Source organism: Haliotis cracherodii, unplaced genomic scaffold, assembly GCF_022045235.1.
Source record: "Haliotis cracherodii isolate W230 unplaced genomic scaffold, xgHalCrac1.p SCAF_6, whole genome shotgun sequence".
Classification (NCBI taxonomy): domain Eukaryota; kingdom Metazoa; phylum Mollusca; class Gastropoda; order Lepetellida; family Haliotidae; genus Haliotis; species Haliotis cracherodii.
The window spans coordinates 12,863,608-12,890,316 of NW_027266319.1; the positions used below are offsets into that span (position 1 = coordinate 12,863,608).

The following is a 26,709-nucleotide window of genomic DNA, read 5'->3' on the forward strand; positions in this document are numbered from 1 at the left end:
ACGCTCAAAATTAGAAACAAGGGGCTCTTATTAGAGTATAAGTTTGGTGAGAGAAAAAAAGAGAGTTGAAAGATCATAAATTTCGTGGTTTATGCTGACAGCCTGAAATGATACAGAAGAAAAGTCTGTACATATTATACACGAAAGATTATATTTTCCAGAACTTAATTGCCCATAATTAAGGTAATTAATAACACACGAGTGTGTATTATACACAAATTAATAAGTCTTGAGTACAATGATCAAGTGGAAGGGATGTTAATTGGGATTGTTCACTAGCCAATCTATTAGCCAATATCTCCGAGAGCGCTTATTAGGACGGGGCGCTTATTAAGTCGAATACGGTAAAACAAGTATGGAATCATAAAAAAGTATAGCACTTTTCATAACAATAACATGATAAAAACGTACTAGAGATCGCCATCCTCTAACACTGGGTACTGAGCACTAAGATGAGAAAATTGCTGACTCTAGGCCTTTTAATAGATATATTTTCATCGCCTCACATCAAATTATTGACCTCAGGCACTTAGAGATTTGCTATGTGTGTTTCTCATTTTCTTTACAAAGTAAACAAACATTCTTTATTGATGTTTTGGTATAGATCCTTATAAAACATCGCGATTACACTGTAATAGGGTTTGATTTGGTCTCCAGCAACCTATGGTGTGATAAGTTTGTTTGTTTGTTGTTTAACGCCACACTCAGCAATATACCAGGTATATGATGGTGGTCTGTAAATAATCAAGTCTGGACCAGACAATCCAGTGATTAACATAATGAGCATCGATCCACACAATTGGGATAGATCACATGCATCAACCAAGTCAGCGAGTCTGACCACCCACAAGCAATGTCGCCTTTTAAGGCAAGACCTATTCTACCCAGGAACTTCATGGGTCGTAATACCCGATCACGTTAGTCGCCTCTTATGGCCAGCATAGTCGCCAGCATGGGTTGCCTAAGACCTATGACGTCGATGAACTAATTGGGGCCTGCTATCACGGGACAACTTCCCCTTAAAGGCAAACATGAATTGAATTATTATATTTGTGATATTCCAGTCATACTCACTGAAACCCAGACAGATGTCAATATTTGTCTCTCATTTTTTCCTGCGACAATTTTATCAGAGAACAATTCAAATATGAAACATTAACTGTAAATATAAAATGTCAAAGCCAGAGAATAATTTGTCTCAATTATCTGCCGGGGTGGTCGGGTACCCTAGTGGTTAAAGTGTTCACTCGTCACCTCGTTCGCCTTTTGTGTACATGAACCGAATAGGTATCTCACTCAGTACTTAAGCAGTAATAAGATTGGAAGCAGTTCCTGTTTCCAAATGGGGTCACAGCTCTAAAAATTGAATTTTGATTTGAATGCAATGAAGGTATCTCAGATAATGATGCTAGACATGCTTCATCAGTTTCATTTCATTAAAGAAAACATAAATGGACCAACGGACAGACACCGGCTATAGCCATGCCATCAGCTCACTTGCCCCTTGATCCTAGCGAGGTAAAGTCTTCAGCATCTGTTTTTCCTCCCTGTCAGTGAGTTCCAAACGTATCAAACCTCTATTTTATTTCTATTATTGGGTCTTTTTTTAAACAATGTTTCAAGTTTCAATTTTTGCTGCATTTTATTTTTGGGTTTTGATATAGACACAACATAAGTTTTATTGCAATAGTACATTTATAGAGCAGTTGTTAGGAAAGTATGTCTGTGTCCTGCAAGATGATATTTTCCGTCATCACCTGTGGTCCCTTGACTGTGCCGAAAGCCTTTGTCTCTATGCCACCATACTTGGGTGCTCGGACTCCATACTGGATGAAGGTCAGCAGCTGGTTGAAGATGTCAGGGTACATGGACTGCATCGAGTCAGGGCCGGTCTTCACCGTCTGAAACACCAATATCAAGTCTAGTGGGCTTGGGATCAAACAACCCCACCCATCACACACCCCACACACCCATCACACTCCAAACACACACCCATCACACACACCCCACACACCCCAGACACACACACCCACACACATCCCACACACGCATTACACACACACACACACACATCACACACACATCACACACACACCAAACACACACCCCACACCCACCCCCCTACACACACCCCCATCACACACCCCCATCACACACACCCCACACACCAGACACACACACACCACACACCCACCCCACCACACACACCACCCACACATCACACACACACCCATCACACACCCATCACACATACACCACACACACACACCCATCACACACACCCATCACACACCCATCACACACACCCATCACACACACCCATCACACACACCCAACACACACACCCATCACACACACCCATCACACACACCCAACACACACACCCATCACACACACCCAACACACACCCATCACACACACCCATCACACACACCCATCACACACCCATCACACACACCCATCACACACACCCATCACACACACCAATCACACAACCATCACACACACCCAACACACACACCCAACACACACCCCATCACACACACCCATCACACACACCCAACACACACACCCATCACACACACCCAACACACACCCCATCACACACACCCATCACACACCCATCACACACACCCATCACACACACCCATCACACACCCATCACACACCACACACACACACCCATCACACACACCCAACACACACCCATCACACACACCCATCACACACACCCATCACACACACCCAACACACACACCCAACACACACACCCATCACACACACCCAACACACACACCCAACACACACCCCATCACACACACCCATCACACACCCATCACACACACCCATCACACACACATCACACACACACATCACACACCCATCACACACACCCATCACACACCCAACACACACCCCATTACACACACCCATCACACACACCCATCACACACCCATCACACACACCCATCACACACCCATCACACACACCCATCACACACACCCAACACACTAAAGCAGAAAAGAAACCAATGATCGCGAGTTCGAATCCTTTTTTAACCTGATTATGTTTCTTTCTTTCTTTGTTGTTTAAAGCCGTACTGGTACAGTCCGGCCAAATGAACACAAACTCTGTCAGTGTGATGATTTAGCATTACACTACTGCCACAATCTAATTTGCATATCACATGACCAGACTTTTTTCTTGTTTGTAAACAAACACACTTATTCAGAAATCAGAGCTGACTGGCCTTTCAGTGCACTTTCCTTATTGTTTTGCATAATTATTTAGATGTATGTAAATGATGTATGCTACAACAACAACAACGGCACTAGTGAGGTGCATGACCATATATCTTTATATTGTCGGATTTATACGTTTTCAGCCGACATATGTTTTCGGATGGCCATGTTTGTCGTGATTACTGTCACACAGACATTGTACATACCCAGATGATGGCTTGTTTTTAAGATAAAATTATCTTTTAATAGCGTATGAGATGTTTTACAGTTGTTCATGTGATTAGAGAGAAAACTACAAAGTTTCCCAAGACCCATAACACAGTGATACATAAAAATTACGGTATCGCTGGCTCTCCTTTGGGCTTTGATGATGTGTAGCCGTAAATACCCACAAGGATATACTTTTTCACATTCTAGGATGCTTTCTCACTTAATGGCCTGTGTATCTAAATGTGTTGACTTTTTAAAAATGTAAAAAATGAAAAGTATATGTAATCAGTTGAATGAACTGTAAGATCTCACTAATCTTGCAGCAGAGGTACAAGGCATCTGTCACCACTCGCCCCTTTCCGTTACCTGCAAGAAGACTCGTCCCCCTATCGATGATTGTTATGTGCGAAAATATGATTTTTTTTGTTTTTGTTTAACGCTGCACTCAGCAATATTCCAGCTATATGACCGCGGTCTGTAAATAATCGAGTCTGGACCAGACAATCCAGTGATTAATATCATGAGCATCGATCCACGCAATTGGGATCAATGACATGCATCAACCATGTCAGCGAGCCTGACCACCTGATCCCGTTAGTCGCCATTTACGACAAGCAGAGTCGCTTTTAACAGCAAGCATGGGTTGCTGAAGACCTATTCTACCCCGGAATCCCTCACAAATAATGTTTGACTTTACACATCTTGCATTTAAAAATATACCCACCATAAATGTGTTCAAACATGCTGTATAATACTGTAAGTCCCGATGTGTTTTAAATGGGATTTAGAAAACATATATATGGGGAATATATACGTGAGTCATTACACAACAATTCTTTAAGCTATGCACATTGTTCTTAGACAGAACCCGGTTGCAAAAAATGACCATGAGAGGGGAACGAGTCACTATTCGGCTTGTCCCTGAATAACATGAGTTGGTCACGAATGAGGTACGCGTTCACTGCAAGGAACTCTGGGTATGAGAGTGATTTCAACATAGAAGTTACCCTAATGAGAACATCAACCACTTGAAGGCCAGTTTCTTGTAGTGGTGTAATGATGACATCAGGATATGTTGGGATAATGAACGGCGAGGCCTCCCCCTGCACAGGCACGGACAGCGCCCGCCGCAACACCGTCGACAACTTGTGTAAGTCAGCAGTCACAAAACGGATTTTGATGTGCATGAAAAGAGCTGGAAAAGTTTGAAGAAGAGCCGTCAAAAAATGTTGAGAAGGGACATAAACTTTTTGTGACTTGTCCACATTCTCTGGAGGTTGTGTTGCGATCTGGCCAATATTCAACCAGACTTTCCAGGCAGCCATCCACAGAGAAAGATCACTGTCCGAGTCGGTAGTGTTTTCTGAAGCTTTTGTTTGGGTATGTGATTTGACATCACCAGTTCGGTTGATGACCTCCTCGAGGGGAGGCTGGATAAAGTCAGAGGTCAGGTCCTGGAGATCTTCAGGTTTAGATGGATCTCTGTTTATCAGGATCTCCTGGAAGCTCTTCAGGGCTGCTAGAGAGACCTCAGCGTTGGGGCACATGGCTGCGGATTCTATGTGGTCCAGCAGCAGGGACCAGGCTCGGGGAAAGTCACCTGTAAAGGATAAATTTTATCCATCATCATGATATTTCATATTTATTCACTATATTAACATACAAGAGTGAGTGAGTGAGTATGGTTTTACGCCGCTTTAAGCAATATTCCAGCAATATCACGGCAGGGGGACACCAGAAATGGGCTTCACACATTGTACCCATGTCGGGAATCGAACCCGGGTCTTTGGCATGATGAGCGAATACTTTAACCACTAGGCTCCCCGACCGCCCCATACATACAAGATCTAAGCATCCATGAAGAAGACATTGATTGGCATTAAAAGTTGGAGGAACATGAACACATGACACTTTTTATGGATAGCAACTTCTTTTATTCTTGACAATTCACAGCTACTTCTTGCTCCTTCATCAGATGAATGAGTGAGTGAGTGAGTTGGGTTTAACGCTGCTTTTAATTCCAGTCATATCGCGGCGTGTCAGCTTAATGTGAGAGGATGTGAGAGGAAAGCCCAAAGTGATGCAGGTCTCAGACGTTTACCACTTCGGTGAAACCCACGAGCACGGGTATGGTGCTGACAAACCTAGAACATAATCAGGGGCAACCGGGATTCGAACCACAATCATAGGTTTCTGGCGTGCCCAAGGGACGCAACTCTGCACAGCAGATGACTGGACCAACCATGGCCCCATAAGGTGAATGAAGAAGCAAAAAGTAGATCTGAAACATCGTGACAAAGAATAAAAGAACTTGCTATCCATAAAAAGTGTCATGTGTTCATGTGATGAGGAAATGAAATATCCCCCATTTTGCAAATATACAGACACAACCTTCAATTGATCCCACGTTAAAGTTGTTTCTATGGAAAACGATTCCTGTACAGCTTAAAAAACTACTTTACCATTAGAATGAACAAAAAGCTAAAAATCATGAATATTTTGGGGGATATTTTTTATGAAATTGTGAGCTCAGTCTTAACTACAAAAAACATCCCCTAAATTGACCTGATCCCTAACTTCTTTTGTTCAGTATATTTGTTAAGAAATGGAATGTCATTCGTCAAAAGAATGACAGCATTTTCAGACATGTTATGAAAACTGGCTAAGACTTGTTGACCCAAAAAATACTAATTACTCTCAAGAGTGTTTTATACAAATATTCATAATCCTTTCTTCAACAGCAAGAGGGTTGGATTCTTGTCTCCCCTGGAACCATCAAAAATGTGTGAATCCTCTAGATAAGCCAACCAGGAATACTAAGGTGTCTGATTTTGTATTTATTATTTTGCAGATCCATTGACCCAACAAGTCAGGAAATGGAATAAACGAAAGTTCTAGTTTAAACTTTTAATATCACACCTGAGGCTGATAATTTGCAATTATGAAAAGACAAATCACAAGTCATAGCCATGATGAATAGTATTCAGTGTTCCCCCATACTCCAAGCAGTGTGTTTTTGTTGTTATATTTCTAACATACTTCACTAAAGCACAAAATGTAACAGAATTTTAGTTTTGGTTGTTTTCTCATCCTACAGACTCCATTTTTACACCAACAAAAATATGAACACAAAAAATTGAAATGATTCATTTTTTATATTTTATTTAAACCATCGACTAAGAAATAAAAAAGAAAAACCCTAATATGGACAACTCAGTAGAATTGAAAGAACACCTGATTCTTTCATATTACTATAGATAATGACATGACAGATTAACTATAGAAATATGAAAGAATTGGATGTGCTTTAACTTCTTTTGAGTAGCATATGTTCTTAGAAGTGTTATGGTATTATGTTTGATATTGGTGACATTGATTTGCGTCATAATAGTTGACAGTGGTACGAATCTTAAATCATTCACGGCAGTCTCAATCCTATCTTTAGGTTTAGGATGATGTTCCAAGTGCAATCAAGCATTTGTCCGACAGATAGGCTTTCGTGAACATAAATCCGCCAGTTCACTACCAGAATGAAGTTTGAGAATTAATGATTCATATATCACCTTGTCCGTCCTTACGACCACTTTGATGTTCCCCAACACTGACGAAGCCCTATTCTTGACTAGTTTAACTTTCATTATGCACTAAAGAGGACTTATTTCAGTTTGAGACACATCTTAAGTTAAATAGTATTCCTATTACTGCTGGTGTTATAATGCAGCATGGCCGCTTGTTGTGTCAGTTATATCCCAACATTGTCTGTATCAACAATGGCTTCAATGTGGAAGTGGATCACAATATCTGCTTCTTTGTAATCAAGAGATCATAATATCTGAATCATCAAGGGATTCAATATCTGAGTGTATCATAACATCTAGTTCATCCAGGGATTCAACGTTTGAGTGTATCACAATATCTGGTTTTCTGTAATCAAGAGATTCAAGGTTTGAGTTTGTCATAATATCTGGTTGTCTGCAATCAAGTGATTCAACGTTTGAGTTTGTCATAATATCTGGTTGTCTGCAATCAAGTGATTCAACATTTGAGTGTATCATAATATCGTGTTGTCTGTAATCAAGAGATTCAACGATCGAGTGTATCATAACATGTGGTTGTCTGTAATCAAGAGATTCAAGGTTTGAGTGTATCATAATATCGGGTTGTCTGTAATCAAGAGATTCAACGATCGAGTGTATCATAATATAGGGTTGTCTGTAATCAAGAGATTCAACGTTTGAGTGTATCATAATATCTGGTTGTCTGCAATCAAGTGATTCAACATTTGAGTTTGTCATAATATCTGGTTGTCTGCAATCAAGTGATTTAACATTTGAGTGTATCATAATATCTGGCTGTCTGAAATTAAGAGATCATAATATCTGAATCATCAAGAGATTCAATGCTTCATTCTATCATAACATCTTGCTCATCATGAGATTCAGTATTTGAGAGTATCATAATACCTGGTTCTTCATATTACGCAACCCACTGTTGGATAGTACAACAGTGTGAATCTAATAAACTCAATCTACATTATCCTTTCTTATTGACAAAGACTATAACCCATCTTCCTGAGGCAAGAGAGTTAACTGACTATTAAAGTCCAGTTTCCACCCTTGCCCAACTAGGCTGGAATTACTGGGCTCGATCGTAGCGCCACCAGTGGCTATTACCACTTCTAAGCCTCTCCTATGGACCAATCAGATTCCACCTCTCATATCACTTGCGTTTGCTTCACACAAAATGGTGGTGCCGAGTCAGGACGATCTGCTCGATAATCAAGATCTATAATATTGTGATAAAACCGGTCTTACATCGCGAAATGTATCAAATTACATGAGCACCTCGATTAAAACAGGAAAAGTTTTGGAAAATATCTGCTGAAAACGAGTTGGCGGTGCACATGCTTTGCAAGACAGTTTACGAACCGGATTTCGATTTTGGTGCGCGATTTTGATTGGACTATGCATAGACTCGTTAGTCCAGCCAAAATGTATCTACATAATACCAGCCTAGTTCGGCAAGGGTGGAAACTGAACTTATATAGTCAGTTGACTCTCTTGCCTCGGAAAGATGACTATAACCATACCTGACTTGAAACGACAGTTCTCTATATATCATTATTAGAGATTTCAGAGAAGAGAATGCAGATTACTGGCCTCAGACATCAAAGAAGCGACTAATTTTCCCCGAGTGACCCAAAGTCCCCATAACCCGTCTGGAATGTGCATCAGTGATGCTGGCTGACTGAATGTACATCCAGATGCATCCATGTCTGACTGATGAGTAATTGCATCTAACACCGAGAGTGGGTAATAAATCAGCGAGGAGTAATCAAGTAATCACACATTAACTACAATGCGCCTGTTATTAATTTAAATAATCTTCCTTTTAGTTTCAGCATGATTGTACCATGATGTGTTAGAATCCTGGAATCTGATTGGTCAGCAGCAGTATCAACTTACGCTGGGTTTTTTTAAGACCGCATAACAAGGAAAGAAAGTATTTATGTAGAAGCACTCCCTTTGCAAACCTTTCTGGCAGTTATAATACTGTATTCGACGTAATAAACGCCCAGGGCGCTCTCAAGATTAGAAATAGGGTCGCATATAAGAATATGATTTTGGTTAAAAAAAACAGAATTGAAAGATCATAAATTTCAGGGTTTGACGAACTCAGAACACGACCGATCTCAGTATTTTACCCATTTACATGTATATGTCTCTTACAAATAATAATACCTGCAGGCTTGCACGTCTTAACTTGGGATCTATGTATGTGTGATAACGCAACTCCACATTAACGATGCGGACAAATTATCATCAACGCCCATTGTTCCAAACAGAAAGAGCACCGGTTATCAGCAGGTAAAGTAGGGCGCTTATTAGAGCGGGGTGCTTATAACAGTACTGATCCAATCCCCATGACGTGTTCTGCTGACTGGATTATTTAAAGTGAGTGAGTGAGTTGTGTTTAACACCGCTTTTAACAGTATTCCAGTTATATCACGGCGTGTCAGCTTAATGTGGGAGGAAAGCCCGAAGTGATGCAGGTTTCAGACGTTTACCACTTCGGTGAAACCCACGAGCACGGGTATGGTGCTGACAAACCTAGAAACATAATCGGGGTGAACCGGGATTCGAACCCACAATCATAGGTTTCTGGCGTGCCCAAGGGACGCAACTCTGCACAGTGAATTGCGGCGTCTTAGACGACTGGGCCACCCGTGCCCCTGGATTATTTAAAGCATGACATAGAAGTCGTATCATCTTCAGTTACATCAATACAGCTTGACAATTGGCACTAATCTATCATGTATTGTCATGTTTTTTCACATCCAAATGCACCCCATGGGGATTCCGTGTCAAATAGAACCCCAGCTACCTATGCTGTTCGTAAGACGCAACCAAACAGGTCGAGTTGGTCAGGTTCGGTGACTTGTTTGAAAGTGTGTCATCCAAATTTGAATTGTTGCTCTCAGTACTGATCACTGGATAGTCTGGTCCAGACTTGATAAAATACAGGCTGCGATCATATAGCTGCAATATTGCTGAGTGCAGCGTCAAACAACAAACAAACAAACAAACGTCAAAATGCTTTGATTTCCTGAAGGGATACCTGAACGGCCTCGACTGACACATGGATGATGAAGGTGGCAACAAAAGGGATGCTGACTTGTTTGATTGCATGTCATCGTACCCAGAAGCATGGGTCCTGTTCATAGTATTAATCACTAGTTTGTCTGGCCCAGACTTGATTATTTTCATGTCACTGTGATGTAGTTGGAGTGAGTGAGTGAGTGAGTGAGTGAGTGAGTGAGTGAGTGAGTGAGTGAGTGAGTGAGTGAGTATAGTTTTACGGAGCTTTTAGCAATATTCCAGCAATATCATGGCGGGGGACACAGAAATGGGCTTCACACATTGTACCCATGTGGGGAATCGAACCCGGGTCTTTGGCGTGACGAGCGAACGCTTCATCCACTAGGCTACCCGACCGCCCCTGATGTAGCTGGAATATTGGTGACTATGGCGTAAACAAACTACGTCCTGTGTAATCTATGTTCATACCAAGCTGTTGTAATATTTTCCTCTTGGAGTTGAAGGTCCTGGCTACCCCGGCGAGTGTGAGGACGCGCGTCTCCGCCCACTGCTTCTCCGCGGTGTCACGGGAGTGGTGGATGAGAATGTTGCCGGTCGACAGCTCATCCTTGATAGTTGATGCACTGCTGGAGAACTTCTGCACCCGCTCAAGCAGGGGAAACAGCACCTGCAACATCAACAACATCAACATCCTCAACATCAACATCATTTGTAGCTGATTCATTTTATTGACACACCAAGGAAACACTTAGATACCATGCCCCCTACTGATTATTTTCCTTTACTCCAGATTTCAGTGGCATCAATGTTTTTGACTTATTTTATTCTATCCGTGAAGATTTGGGGTAGAATAGGTCTTCAGCAACTCATACTTGCCGTAAAAGGCGACAATGCTTGTTGTAAGATGGGATCCGGCGGTCAGGCGCACTGACTTGGTTGATACAAGCCATTGTATCCCAGTTGTGGGGATTGATGCTCATGAGGTCAATCACTATATTGTTTGGTCATGACTCAATTATTTACAGACCCACGCCATATAGCTGGAATATTGCTGAGTGCGGCGTTAAATAACAAGAATTTTTTTTTTTTTTTATTATATTCTGTATAATACTGTTTGTTTACTTAGCATATTCTGTATAATACTGTTTGACTCTTTTAGAGCAATATTTAGGTAACAGTTGTTAGCTGGTCAAATGTTGAAAGGGTTCTGCAGATATCTGTTAAAGCCTTCAGTGGATTTTTCATGCACTGCAAATTTCCTAAGATTTTATGTGTGCTTCAGTCACTACATGACCACAGGACATGACCAATTATTTATTGTTCGAAAGAAGAATATAGTTTAAATTGATCCTTTTTTTGTAAGTTTCTGCTTTAAAAAGTAAAATATGGGACATAAAAAAATCATACTGAAAGCTTAAATCTAAACGAAAATGAAAAACATATTTTGATTATGCTTTTGATGGGCCAGTAGTCTACAGGACTGAAGAAATAAATGTAACTGTTTTCTGTTGGGATACACAAATATAGCCATTCCCAAAATCTTAAGTGAAGCAGGTGTTAGGCATTTATCTCTTTGATGAAACCCATGAGCACAGGTATAGTGCTGACAAACCTAGCAACAATCATCAGTTTCTGCCATACCTAAGGGACACAACTCTGCACAGTGACTTGTAGCGCCTCTGATTACTGGGCCTGTTGCCAATGTGCCACAGGAACATTTGTCTTTGATATATTTTAGTTACTACAGTTAAGTGGTCCATTGTTGAAATGTGCAGAAATATCTTTAAACCCTGAAGTTGAAATGAAATATTTTGCAAATTTTCTAAGTTTTATGAGCACTTCTGTTACTGCTGAACACAGAATTTGACAAAATTATCATTATGCAACATGGGCTCACCAATTATTCATTGTCTCACAGAAGACAGTATTTTAAAATCATTTTTGTAAGATTCTGCATTGAAAACATCTTCCTGATGCAGGGGCGTTAACTGCCTATAAAAGTCCAGTTTCCACCCTTGGCCAGGGAAGATGCATTGAAAATGTCTTTTTACTTTCAGTTTATATCTACAATTATCAATTCAAGATTGTTTCCAAGCAAACTACTCTTAAATGAACAACAATTTCCTGTTTTCAAAATTTGCGCAAAGACAAAGAAATTCTTTAAAACTAAAAATTAAATTTGCTTGGCCTGGAGTAATGAATCTTAAACGTTTATTCCCACTCCTCTTTGAAACCCACCTGCCATAGGACTTTCTTCCAAGTCTCCTGCTGCAGTAAGGCGCCATGGGCTGAGATGGTGGAGAAAAGAGTCTGTCCAGCACTCTTGCGTACCGCTGGTCGCGGGTCAACACACAGGTCACCTAGCTTGGAGAACAAGCACATCCACAGAGCATCAAATGGGAGCATTCCAAGCTTGTTGCGCTCAGACTCCGACAAGTTCTCATGCAGTTCCTGTTTGATTCGTTGCCGATTCTGGTAGAAGAAGTCCGAGATGTTCCACTGCAAGGCAAGGATGAAGATGGCATCAGTTGGATGGGAGAATTATTGATGGTGCTTTACTGGTTGGGTAGCAAGGTGCTGTGAAATAGGGTTTAACATTCCGTTAAGGTCAGGCTTTTTGGGGGGGGGGGGGGATTATGGATTTTTCAGCCCAAAGTCCAGGGTTGGAGGAGGGAAAAAAAGAAGAAACAAGTGCAAAAGTGAGCGTGGCTCACTAATACCCGCAACCCGCCTAGTGTGTCAGTAGTTACAAATCAAATAGCTAGGACAGGGTTAACTTAGGGTTTGAAAAATTCATACAAAATTGGAAAATTAATTAATTTGGAACAATTTTCTTTTGACTGCACCCCTCCATATGACACAGATTATATGTACTTAGTTTGAGATAATTCCACTGAATAGTTTAAGAGAAATCGCGTGGACAAAGTTTTAAGACGGACGTTAGGGTTTGAAAAATTCATTAAAAAAATGGAAAATTAATAACAACAATTTGTTTTTCTTTTGAATGCACCCCTCCATATGACACAGATTATGTGTACTAAGTTTGAGATGAATCCCCTAAATAGTTTAAGAGAAATCGCGCGGACAAAGTTTTTGGATGGACAGACGGACAGATGGACGGACAGACAGATAGAAAGACGGACGGACGGACGGACGGATGGAACCTTGGTATAACTATATACCCCCGACATTTTGTTGGGAGTACAAAAAAGCCAGATACATTTTTTTTAATGCAGAATGGCATACTTTATGAACATATTCTGTGCTCAAAAGACTGCCATTTGTGACGATAAAGCCCCTTGTAACAATAAAAATTCTACCACTTACAACACAGACAATTGTCAAGGGAGGCTATTCATGTTCGGCTTCGAGATCAACAATCTCTTTACTAGTTTACAACGGTAAATTCATATGTTTTTTTATTAAAAGGTGATGATAACAAATAAAATAACTGACTACGTGGCTATCGTGGGGGAAAAAAATGGAAATCTGATTTGATTTTTTTAAACATTTTCTCAAAAATTAGAGTCGGCGAGTCCGTAATCCGAAAAATATAAAACACCTGGCCTCAGGGTCATGGCACTTACACAAAGACATGCATTTGTGTGTGTATGCTTGTACAAGTCCAGACTATTGGCCACTGAAATACCATGCCACAGTTTAACATGGCTACCCCACTCAGACACAGCATACTGACTCTGCGCCGACCAGTCCTTCTTTTATCCCCTTAATGCCGAGTGCCAGACAGGGTAACAACAAGTACCATCTTTTAAGGTCTTTTTGTATGCCATCCTTACTGTAGTTTGGTACGACGTGGATGGGATTGAATCCCTCACTCTAAAAGAGCTCTGAACTGATAGCTCTTTTCAGAGACTCTATAACTGGAATCATCCCCTTGCAAAGTTATTACTTTCTCGGGATTGCAGTTTTAGAGCAGATGTCACAAATGTGTACCTAAATGGGCATTCACACAGTACAACTAGTTCCATAAAACTTGTTGCATACAAGTGAGTTTGGTTTAACGCAGCTTTTAACAGTATTCCAGTTGAAGGAGGAAAGCCCAAAGTGATGCAGGTCTTAGACGTTTACCACTTCGGTGAACCCACGAGCACGGATATGGTGCTGACAAACCTAGAAACATCATCGGGGCGAACCGGGATTCGAACCCACAATCATAGGTTTCTGGTGTGCCCAAGGGACGCAACTCTGCACAGCGAATTGCGGCGCCTTAGACGACTGGGCCACCCGTGCCCCTCCTGTTGTATACAACATTGCATCATGCGAACTTGCAACTAAGACATGAGTTGTATGACATAGAACAAGCGACAAGTGTGTTTGCAGCCAATTAAAAAAACATTCAGAGATAAGCACTATGTTGGACTACATTAACCACTGTCTACTTTTCAAGCCAGTTTTATACTTGCAAACATTTTTCCACCATGAGAAAGAAAAAGCAATACCGTATTCAACATAATAAGCGCCCAGGGCACTTTCAAAATTAGAAATTAGGGGGCTCTTATTAGAATATTATTTTGGTGATATAGAAAAGGAGTTGAGAGATCGCAAATTTCGTGGTTTATGCTGACAGCCTGAAATGTTTTTAGACGACAGATTTATTTTTCAAGAATTTAATTCAAGAATGGGTGCTAATTGGGATTGTTCACTAGCCATTATATTAACAAATATCGTCGTGGGCGCTTATTAGAGCGGGGCGCTTATTACGTCGAATACGGTTCTCAGTTAAACTGTAAAGTCAGTGGTGGGTGCAAGGGCAGCATGACCACTGTCGTTGCACAATGTTAATTATTCAGTACTGCTTGTGAGTCACAAAACCTTATTCGAAAGCCAGGTTTCAAAGTTGAAACGATGAACTCAAACACTGTATTTCTAGGCATAGTCCAGGACCTAACCAGATCCAAATTGTATCGACTTGTCACAGTGAGAATGCCAAATTACATAATTTAATTCATACAACTAGTTGTACCATGTGAACAGACTGAAAGTTCAGGTGAGCTAACAAGTCAATCAACATGTTTTTACAAACATAGAGATAATGGATCCTAACTCATTCTGAGATAGGGGCGGTCGGGTAGCCTAGTGATTAAAGTGTTCGCTCGTCACGCCGAAGACCCGGGTTCGATTCCAAACATGGGTACATTGTATCAAGCCCATTTCTGGTGTCCCCCTGCCGTGATATTGCTGGAATGTTGCTAAAAGCGGCGGCGTAAAACCATACTCACTCACTCACTCATTCTGAGATAAAAAGTTTTACAAAATCCACATACCAGCAACCCGATGGCGGTGAGACTGACGTTGAGTTCCTGGTTCTGTAGACCAAACTTGGCGGCAACGTCCACACACACCTGCAGATAGATGCTTGGGATTATGGGCAGGAAGTCCGTCACAACGAGTTGGAGAGACTGGAACGCCATTTGAACCAGCTTCTCCCTGAAACCAAACACACACAAAAATGTATGAAACATTATGTATGACACATGATTATATTGTAAAGTTGCTATTTGAAATTGCTTGTTTGTTTGTTTGTTGTTTGACACAACACACAGCAATATTCTACCTATATGTCAAGAACCTGTAAATAGGACCAGACAATCCAGTGATTGATATCGTGAGCAACAATCCATTCCCGTACAAGGACACACAATCAACCACCCTACTGAGACTGGCAACTCAAACCATTTGGTCGACCTCTTACAACCAGACCCTCGAAGATCTGGGGTAGAATAGGTCTTCAGCAACCCATGCTTGTAGTAAGAGGCGACTAACGGGATCGAGTGGTCAGGCTCGCTGACTTGGTTGATGCATGTCATCGATCCCAATAATTGCGTGGATCGATGCTCATGATATTGATCACTGGATTATGTGGCCCAGACTTGATTATTCACAGACCGCCGTCATATGGCTGGAATATTGCTGAGTGCGGCGTTAAACAACAAACCAACCAACCACTAGCAGGGTGTACAAGATTTCATGAGCTGAATGGGCTTTTAAATCATGAGAACGAAGGTTAAGTGGTTAGCACAGATATTCAGTCCTAAAAATCGTGACCAACCCCCAGAGACATGTAACAAATTGAGTTAACAAGAAACAAAGACACTATTTTCAGGGAAACATATTTCTGTGACAATTACAGCTACCTTGTCATTGCCATCTTCAGGGAACCAAAAGCATAAACAGGTTCAATTATGCCATGATAAACAAAGGCAAACAATTATGGGTGTTCATGGAGGTATTGATAAACAGTTATTGATTCCATGACATTTAATTGGGTGACCAAGCTACACAGAATACGCACTGGGTTTAACATTTATGCTTCCATAAAATGCAAAAGATATGGAAGTCAGTTCCTACATAAACATAAATATTGGGAAACACTGGTATCGGGGGGCCTATTCTTACCTGGGCCCACTTGCACAAAGCGATCTTAGCGCTAAGATGATCGTAACTCCCATACTTTAACATAGGCCTACGATAGTCTTAGCGCTAAGATCGCTTTGTGCAAGTGAGCCCTGGAGTGACCTACCCCTGCTGGTTGTTGACGGCACCGATGACGCCCAGGATAAGAGGCCAGCCGTGGGACAGCGTGTCGCCATTGTTGTGAAGGATCTGATGGACACACTCCAGCTGTTTCTGTCTGACGTCGCCCTGATTGATGACGGACAACTCTTGGAGGGGCGCCATGATGGTGGACTGCAGCTTCTGCAACATATATCAAATTAACATTTTGTGCAACGACAACAAAACAAGTAGTATGATAAAATACAAATTTATTTATATTTGGCAAAAAGGTGGCTGACTCGGTTGCTGTTAATGAGAATGATGATTTTGGAAGCGAGAGCCACAGAGAGGTGTCAGTGTCCCATTTTGGAATTACTGAAGCATTTCGAGTGAGTGAGTTGGGTTTAACACCGCTTTTAACAGTATTCCAGTTATATCACGGCATGTCAGCTTAATGTGGGAGGAAAGCCCAAAGTGATGCAGGTCTCAGACGATTACCACTTCGGTGAAACCCACGAGCACGGGTATGGTGCTGACAAACCTAGAAACATAGTCGGGGTGAACCGGGATTCGAACCCACAATCATAGGTTTCTGGCGTGTCCAAGGGATGCAACTCTGCACAGCGAATCGCGGAGCCTTAGACAACTGGGCCACCCGTGCCACCGGCAACATTTACATGTATTTGGCAAGTGTATAACATTAGACACATGATAATAATCGCTATTTGAAATCACCCGATTACCGCACATTAAAAAATGATATTGTGATAGGTATCATGGAACAGATATACAGTAAACTATGTTTATAATGAACACGCTTATAAGCAACTGACAGATATAACGAACTTAGTTTTTTTCCCCTAAAATTTTCTGTAGTTATGCTGTATATATGCTTATAACAAACTACGGTTATAACGAACTAAAATTAGTGATGCCTTTGAATTTGTTATAACCGTAGTTTACTGTACTGGTAATACCACGCAGCCTTAATATTATATACATGAGCCATATCATGATACATGGTTGCTGATATATACCGTATCATGATGATATTATATATATCATAATACGTGGATGACAATACAATCAAATAACGTGAACGCCTTGATTGAAAACATGAAAATATTTGGAAAATATCTGTTGACGCCAAGGTGACGGTGCACCTGCTTTGCAGATCCTGCATTCAATCTAAATCTGTATGGCAGTTTACGAACCAGATGTCAATTTTGTTACGGTATTTTGATTGGACTATGCATAGACATTTTAGTCCAGCCAAAATATAATTCCTTAATACAAGCCTAGTTCTGCATTCAATTTAAATCTGCATGGCAGTTTATGAACCAGATGTCAATTTTGTTACGGTATTTTGATTGGACTATGCATAGACATTTTAGTCCAGCCAAAATATAACTCCTTAATACCAGCCTAGTTCGGGAAGATGGCTTATGTTGAGGCACTGTCTCAGTTCTAAGATCATTTCGTGCACATGGGCACTGGTTTTATAATCAAGGATATGTAATGGATGAGGTATGAGATGGACACCTTTTGGCCAACAGGATTGCCTAATTTAAGACTTTGATATGAAAGTTATCAGACGTGTTCATGTGTATGAAAACTGGACAGAAAAAATGGTTACCTATGATCTAATGTCTGAAAAATTTCAAAGTTTTCTCTAACTTTAAAATGTGACATTTCCAGTGGGACAAAAACCTATTTCACCCTTTACTAAAACAATTATGATTACTCTAAAATTCCTATTTTAAAAATAACTGAGAGATAAGAAAATTTTCAATATATTTATTTTATTGCTTGTCCACGAATGCAAGATTTTACTGGTGCTTCAAAAGCTTTTCTAACGAATCTTAAAGTTAGCATTTAACTTGAAATATTTTCAAAGTTGATGAAAAAGCAAAAGGTACACATTACTACTATCCACTTGCACTGAAAAATGGTGATTATGAAAATAATATGTCTATACTTGATAAATTAAAAGCTGGAACGCTTTTTGGGAAATGATAAGATTTACATGGTTATCTCCCTTTGACCATGATCCCTTTTCTGAGCCACCCATGGATTGTATGAAAGATGCGTTCTAATAACCAGTCAAAAATAAGACGAGCAGCCTAGCTAAAACTGATCTTTTTTATCATTTCTGTGTACATACACAAAGTAAAATTATACATATCTTCATAAAATTCCAGTTATACATAAATTTTCTAAACCCACCAAAATGCATTCAAGGAAACAAATCCACGAACTTGAGTAAAAGTCCCCAGATAAAACTAAAAAGTGTGAATATATATTATGATACTGCTTTCAAACAAACACCAGTACGTTTACACCAGTTGATTTACCTTGTAGTGTGAGCGACACTGACTTAAATAGGGAATCAATTCTTGTACCTTCTCAAACTAAGTGAGTACGGGTTGTTTGTTTTAGTGACATTGTATATTTATACAATAACCCAAAAATTACAAGCAGTTTTGGATTATCTGGCTTGAAAGAAAGAATGGTGTTAATCCCAAGCCGTAATCAATAATTCCTAGTTATTAGGAAGTTATTCTATATATACTGAACAAAATTTTGTAACGGATCATGAATATATTTGGGGATAATGTTTTGTAGTAAAGACTGAGCAAACAATTTCATTAAAAATATTCCCAAATATAATCATGATCCCTTACCATTTTTGAGTAAGTTATGCAATGTATACTGAACAAAATATGTAAGGGATCATGAATGTTTTGGGGGGTATTTTTTTTGTAGTTGGTTGGTTGTTTTTTTGTTTAACGCCGCTCTCAGCAATATTCCAGCTTTATGACGGCGGTCTGTAAATAATCAAGTCTGGACCAGACAATCCAGTGATTGACATCATGAGCATCGGCCCACACAATTGGGATCGATGACATACATCAACCAAGTCAGCAAGCCTGACCACCCGATCCCGTCAGTCGCCTCTTACGACAAGCATAGTCGCCTTTTATGGCAAGCATGGGTTGCTGAAGACCTATTCTACCCTGGAATCTTCACGGGTGTTTTTGTTTTAGTGAAGACATCAATATCATGAAAATATTCCCAAATATATTCATGATACGTAACTTTTTTTTGATTGGTATATTAATCATTGACATTTTAAAAGAGAAACTGAAGATACAAAAGGGTATATGAAATGCCATCCCTAGAGAGAAACTTCACTGAAGGAAGACAATTGTTCAGATAATGTTATATAAGCAATGTGTGATTTCATGAACAATGGATGATATCATGTCACAGTTGTCTCAACTATGTAAACACATGGTAAGCATTGCGACAGACTGACTTCAATAGACCACTCAGCACTGAGAATTTCTAAGATGCAAATGTGCAAATATTGGAGTGAGTGAGTGTGAGTGAGTTGAGTTTAACGCCGCTTTTAACAGTATTCCAGTTATATCGCGGCGTGTCAGCTTAATGTGGGAGGAAAGCCCAAAGCGGTGCAGGTCTCAGACGTTTAGCACTTCAGTGAAACCCACGAGCACGGGTATGGTGCTGACAAACCTAGAAACATAATCGGGGTGAACAGGGATTCGAACCCACAATCATAGGTTTCTGGCGTGTCCAAGGGACGCAACTCTGCACAGCGAATTGCGGTGCCTTAGACGACTGGGCCACTCGCGCCCCCGCAAATATTGGAAAGTTATTACACATGATTATGGTTGATATTGAGAATTTATTACATGTCAGATTGGGTTGACATCAGGTATGATATGTTTGTTTGTTTGTTTGTTTATTGTTTAACCCCGCACTCAGCAATATTCCAGCTATAGGATGGCAGTCTGTAAATAATGGAGTCTGGACCAGACAATCCAGTGATTGACATCATGAGCATCAATCTACGCAATTGGCATATGATGACATGCATCAACCAAGTCAGCAAGCCTGACCACCCAATCCCGTTAGTTGCCTCTTACGACAATCATAGTCGCCTTTTATGGCAAGCATGGGTTGCTGGAGACCTATTCTACCCCGGATCTTCACGTGTCTGTGTATGACATGAAAACTGCCATATAACAACCTTTTTATCATATACCATAACATCAAATTGTAGAATGTATCCATTCGCAAAACACCTCTAAATTCTGTGTATGTCCGGAGAAACATGTTCAGCTTGTTTTGCAAGACATTGTCAGGGGTAACCTATCTGAGCAGACGACACACCAAGGGAGGTAACTCTAATGTGTTACCACCCAGTCTGATATTTGTCACCCATTCAAAATGCATTGACAAGCCATATCAACCTGGTGATATGACCGCCTCAATGTTGGGTCTATCCCATCTTCCCGAGGCAAGAGAGTTAACTGACCATAAAAGTCCAGTTTCCGCCCTTGCCGAACTAAGCTGGTATTATGTAGTTACATTTTGGCTGGACTAACGAGTCTATGCATAGTCAAATCAAACTCGCGCACCAAAATTGAAATCCTGTTCGTTAACTGTTGTGCAGATTTCGGTCGATTGCAGGATTTGCAAAGCATGTGCACCGCCAACTCATTGTCAGCAGATATTTTCCAAATCTTTTCATGTCTTTAATCAAGGTGCTCACGTGATTTGATGCATTTCACGATGTCAGACCCGTTTTATGACAATATAGATCTTGATCATCAATCAGATTGTCCTGACGGGCGCCACCATTTTGTGTGAAGCAAACGCAAGTGATACGTGAGGTGAAATCTGATTGGTCCAAAGGAGAGGCTTAGAAGGGACATAACTAGTAATAGCCACTGGTGGCGCTACAATCAAGCCCAGTAATTCCAGCCTAGTTCGGCAAGGGTGGAAACTGGACTTTTAAAGTCAGTTAACTCTCTTGCCTCGGGAAGATGGGTCTATCCCACATGCAAAATATGTCGTATCGTTGCTATGTATATGATAAAATAGTTTATATACTCACAAGATTGCCATGCAGTGGAGGTTCATATTTGAACATAAGCGCTGCTTTCACTAAGGCTGTGACAGCCTCGGCTCCCCAACTCCTCATACCAGCATAGGGATGCTGACAAACCTAAGATGAACATAGTGTTACATATTTATACACAGTAACAGTGTCTTAAGCACTGAAAATAAGTACTCAAGTATTCATTTAAAAATGTCAGAAAATTTCCTTTCAAACAAGTACCCAGAAACTAGGAGTCAATTTTAGAATATTTCTTTTTGCTCATCTTAAGTCAATTTTAAAGGAAATTTTCAAACAATAAAACAAACATATAATCCACTTATTCATATGATACATAATTATATGACATTCAACAAAACAGTATGATCTCTCACAATATTGAATAATACATAAAATGTATGTGTGTGTATGTGTGTGTGAGCTGAAATAAAAGTCAAGTTGACAAGTTATCATGACAAGTTCCCAGTTAGGAAACACAATAAAGTTGACAAAGATCCAGTTCTGAAAAAAAAGAGAAAAGACATTAAAACATTCAAATCAATCCTTAAATCATGGCTCCATCGTCTTGATCATTTTCTGATCGAAACATGATCCATATACTTAGAATTGATACAATGATCATAGATTTTCCTCTTGGCATTTGGATAATCATTCAGGGTTGGGAAAGCAATGATACCATTTATTACACAGACTTGTCTCTATTAATAAACTTGTGCCAACTTGATACCTGCTAATGAAACCCTGATAGCCTAATACAGTAAATGTGGTCATTTAAAACATTTGATTTCTTACGTAAGACTTTGCTTTAGGCAGCTAGTATTAAGAATACATCATAGGCAATTCTTAACATAAAGTCATACATACCATTCATCTTGACTGCCATCTTGCAAATAACATGTAAGGTTGGAGCCAACTTTTCTTCAAAAAAGCCTGGAAAGAAATATAATTCTTTTCAGGATTTTTACAAACTGAATGTTTGCTAACCTTCTCTGTAATAAAAGCATATTTTACTGTTTTCTTGTCATTCTCTGATTGACTCCACTGTTTGGGATGTCAATGTTTCGTATTACTTTGCAGTGATATCTCATTCCATAATGAAGGCATAATAAATGGGCCACGTTCTGCAATGGCGTCCTTTTCAGACATTATTACCGTATTTGACGTAATAAGCGCCCAGGGCGCTCTCAAAATTAGAAATAGGGGGCTCTTATTAGAATAATATTTTGGTTAAAAAACAACAGAAAACGACATAAGTTTCGTGGTTTATGCTGACAGCCTAAAATGTTTATATACGACAGATATATTTTTCCAGAATTTAATTGCCCAAAATTAAGGGTGCATATAACACACGAGTGCGTATTATACACGAATAAATAAAACTTGTGTACATTGATCAATCGGAAGGGGTGCTAATTGCGATTGTTCACTAGCCAATATATTAACTAATATCGCCGTGGGCGCTTATTAGAGCGGGGTGCTTATTACGTCGAATACGGTATTAGCAGTGTCTCCATTGCATAAACTTTTAGAGGTGGGGCGTGAAACTTGCTTGAAAACAAAAGGAGACGAAGTCTCATCGACTTGACTCCAGGGAAAGGAAAAATAGGGTGAAACTTTCTTCCCAAGGAGAGGAACACAAGGATGAGACTTGCATGCCATGTCATGAAAATGAATGGGAATCTCACTGACAGGACAGAACATTCAGTTAGGATCTAAATGGAGTGAGTGAGTGAGTGAGTGAGTTGGGTTTAATGCCGCTTTTAACAGTATTCCAGTTATATCACGGCGTGTCAGCTTAATGTGGGAGGAAAGCCCGAAGTGATGCAGGTCTCAGACGTTTACCACTTCGGTGAAACCCATGAGCACGGGTATGGTGCTGACAAACCTAGAAACATAGTCGGGCCGGACCAGGATTCGAATCCACAATCATAGGTTTCTGGCATGCCCAAGGGACACAACTCTGCACAGCGAATCGCGGCGCCTTAGACGACTGGCCACCTGTGTCCCCTAAAAAGGGTGAGAGTTTCACAGACTGGACTCTAAGAAAAGGAACAAAAGGGTGAAACTTTCTTTCAAGAGTGAAAGGTTGGTGATATTTGCTTGTCAAAAATAAGGTTCAGAATACAATAACATGGGATCCCTATAATTGCTGACCACCTTTCAACATCTTTTGGTATGAGTGAGAGAATGATAATTGTTTAAACAAGTGCAAAAGTGAGCGTGGCTCACTAATACCCCTGACCCGCCTAGTGTGTCAGTAGTTACAAATTAAATAGCTAGGATAGGGTTAGCCTTTAGGGTTTGAAAAATTCATAAAAAAATGGAAAATTAATAAAAACATTTTTTTTCTTTTGACTGCACTCCTCCATATGACACAGATTATATGTACTAAGTTTGAGATGAATCCCCTGAATAGTTTAAGAGAAATCGCGCGGACAAAGTTTTCAGATGGACGTTAGGGTTTGAAAAATTATAAAAAAATGGAAAATTAATAAAAACAATTTTTTCTTTTGACTGCACCCCTCCATATGACACAGATTCTATGTACTAAGTTTGAGATGAATCCCCTGAATAGTTTAAGAGAAATCGCGCGGACAAAGTTTTCGGACGGACAGACGGAATATTGTTATACCCCTGACAAAATGCCGGGGGTATATAGTTAAACCAAGATTCCGTCCGTCCGTCCGACATTTTGTCGGGGGTATAAAAAACGGCATCAACAATCTTGCAGCAATCTTTTGGTACGATATGGCTGGGCATCGAACCACCGACCTTCTGCTCTCTTGGCAGACACCCAAACCAACAGAACAGTGGATTACAATAGATGCCGACAGAAGACTTTCATGAAATGACTTTTGAGCCAGATCAGCATGACAACGTGGGGTATCATGTTGAGTCTATACGACCTCACCGATATGAATCTGTTTTTATAAGTTCCATTGTTTTTTCCCGAAATGTTATTCGAGAACTGAACTGTCTACATTAATGCTCAGTTTTTGCAATCAATTCTATCCCTGTATCATCCAGACATGAAAGTTACATCTCTATCGTCAAAGGATCAAGATTTTGAAAATGAAAGCAAATGCCATCTGAAGATTTACTGAGAAAACAAAATGGTAAAAGCTGGACTTCTCATTGATAACATCTGTGTAAAACTTGGGGGTAAGATATTTTAGGCATCCCCATGGGCACCAACTGCGTCCCTCTTCTTGCTGATCTTTTTCTTTATGCCTATAAGTCGAAGTTCTGCTCGGATTGGCAGAGTCAAAACAAGGTCATTTGGCCAAGAAGTTTAACCTAAGCTTCAGATATCGATGATCTGATTTTGTTCAATAACCATCAAATAGTCAATTCCCTTCCACTCATTTACCCGCCTGAACAGGAACTAAAGGAGACCAGTGAGACTGCATCATATGCGAAAGGATGGATGTCCTCTGAGAGAACGTCCATGCGAAATTTGGGGGACCCCAATTGTGATCTCCTGCCTGCTTATCGGATTCTTTTTGCGTAGGAGTCAGAATTTCTGATCGAATTGGCAAAAAGAAAACAAGCACTTTGGCGAGGTAGTTTAATGTAGGCTTCAGATATATTGATGATCTGATATCGTTTAATCATGGTCAAATAGCCAATTCCCTTCCATGGATAAACACACCTGAGCAAGAAATTGAAAGGACCACTGAAACTGTCTCTTATCTCCCCTATTTATATCAGAGTTTTCAGAGTGACAATAAAATAACTACAAGATATTCCAGCATCTCAAGGCTTTGGTGTCTAACATTCACAACTTTTGAGGTACAGTCGAGCACGTTCTTTCTTGCTTGAAGTTGTTTGATCTGGGTTACAGTGAGTGAGTGAGTGTGGTTTTATGCCGCTTTTAGCAATATTCTAGCAATATCACGGTGGGGGACACCAGAAAAGGGCTTCACACTTTGTACCCATGTCGGGAATCGAACCCGGGTCTTCGGCGTGATGAAGGAACGCTTTAACCACTAGGCTACCTGACCGCCCCGATCTGGGTTAAAACATTCAAGGCCTCAGTAAAGCTTTCAAACTGTTTTAGGGCAGATATTTTATGTCGGGGAACATTACAAATTTTACACATTGTGGCCAAAATGATGTCTGATGCATTTCCCTATTTTGACTTGTACCATACGTTTTTTTCAGGTGAACAATTGACTTGCCTTTGCATGTATTTGTGATGGTGCCACCAGTGAGGCGGGTTGGGATCACCTTTTAAGGAACACCTGGTATCACTAATTGATAGTGATTCATAAACACATGCTTTTGATATGGTTGGAATCGTACAATGGAGATTTGGTATAATTTTTGTCAAAATGATTATCAATTGCCAAGATATCTTTCTAAACAATGTAAATGGGGTCCAGTAGAGCAGGACACACATCTTTATCGTCAACGCCTGGTGTCATCACTGATTTTCAGTGATTCATTCATATCATTTCCCTCCACAAATTTGCTTTTTACGTCCAATGGAATCTGTTTTGGGAAATAATTGAGACTGGTTAGTCTCTGGCGTTGATATTTTATATTAACACATTAGATAGCTATGCGATAAATTGCAAAGAGCAATGAAGAACGAAGAGTGGTTTATTTCACGATAAAACATTGTTCTATCATGACCTCATTTCCAGAGATTCAAATATGTACTCGCAACTTGATGAGGTCATATATTGGACAGCGTTATTTTTAAGAGGGCAGTGTCTAGCAAATTGTGCCCAATAATTATAGCTGGGGTACGCAGATAAACGTAGTGGCCGAACGATCACATCAAAAAGACGGAGAGATATAACAATTGGTATTAGAGAAAAGGTAAGGATAATCAACATGAGGAGTTTATGCAGGCAATACCAAACTTAACTGTTCATAAAATTGCTGAGGTCGGATTCTATTCAGGGAGTCATCATCATTAAAACTAAGGTAACTATTTCCAAAACTTGTACATTTTACCAACGTCCTTTAAGAGGCTGTGCATGATGTTGTCGTTAAACTGTGAGTACATGACTCTCGTGGTCTATTCCTCCAGCAGTGTTTTATTGTACCATAGACAACCCCCACTCGTCTTTTATTTCTCAAAGGAAGTGTACTGTCTCAGCGTTTAAAAACTGGGTAACAATTTGCAAAAAAAATGAGGGGCCTGTCAAGCAACGTTACAGTTGTCATCAATAACATGTCCGTTAGTGTCTCATTGGGATGTTA

At 40.2% G+C, this 26,709-nt stretch overlaps 1 protein-coding gene across 2 annotated transcripts in view; it reads right to left on the bottom strand.

Annotated features, from left to right (window-relative positions):
* LOC139445537 (protein MON2 homolog) overlaps nt 1-26,709 on the bottom strand; it is a 162,653-nt gene that overhangs the window by 56,770 nt on the left and 79,174 nt on the right. For both annotated transcript variants that reach the window (XM_071226680.1, XM_071226679.1), the window contains exons 2-9: nt 22,360-22,425; nt 21,493-21,603; nt 16,594-16,769; nt 15,338-15,500; nt 12,291-12,551; nt 10,521-10,719; nt 4,461-5,053; nt 1,758-1,901 (exon numbers count right to left, since the gene is read on the bottom strand). In XM_071226680.1, coding sequence (XP_071082781.1) covers nt 1,758-1,901; nt 4,461-5,053; nt 10,521-10,719; nt 12,291-12,551; nt 15,338-15,500; nt 16,594-16,769; nt 21,493-21,603; nt 22,360-22,362 — 1,650 coding nt within the window. In that variant the 5' untranslated portion in view covers nt 22,363-22,425. The remainder of the gene's footprint in view (nt 1-1,757; nt 1,902-4,460; nt 5,054-10,520; nt 10,720-12,290; nt 12,552-15,337; nt 15,501-16,593; nt 16,770-21,492; nt 21,604-22,359; nt 22,426-26,709) is intronic.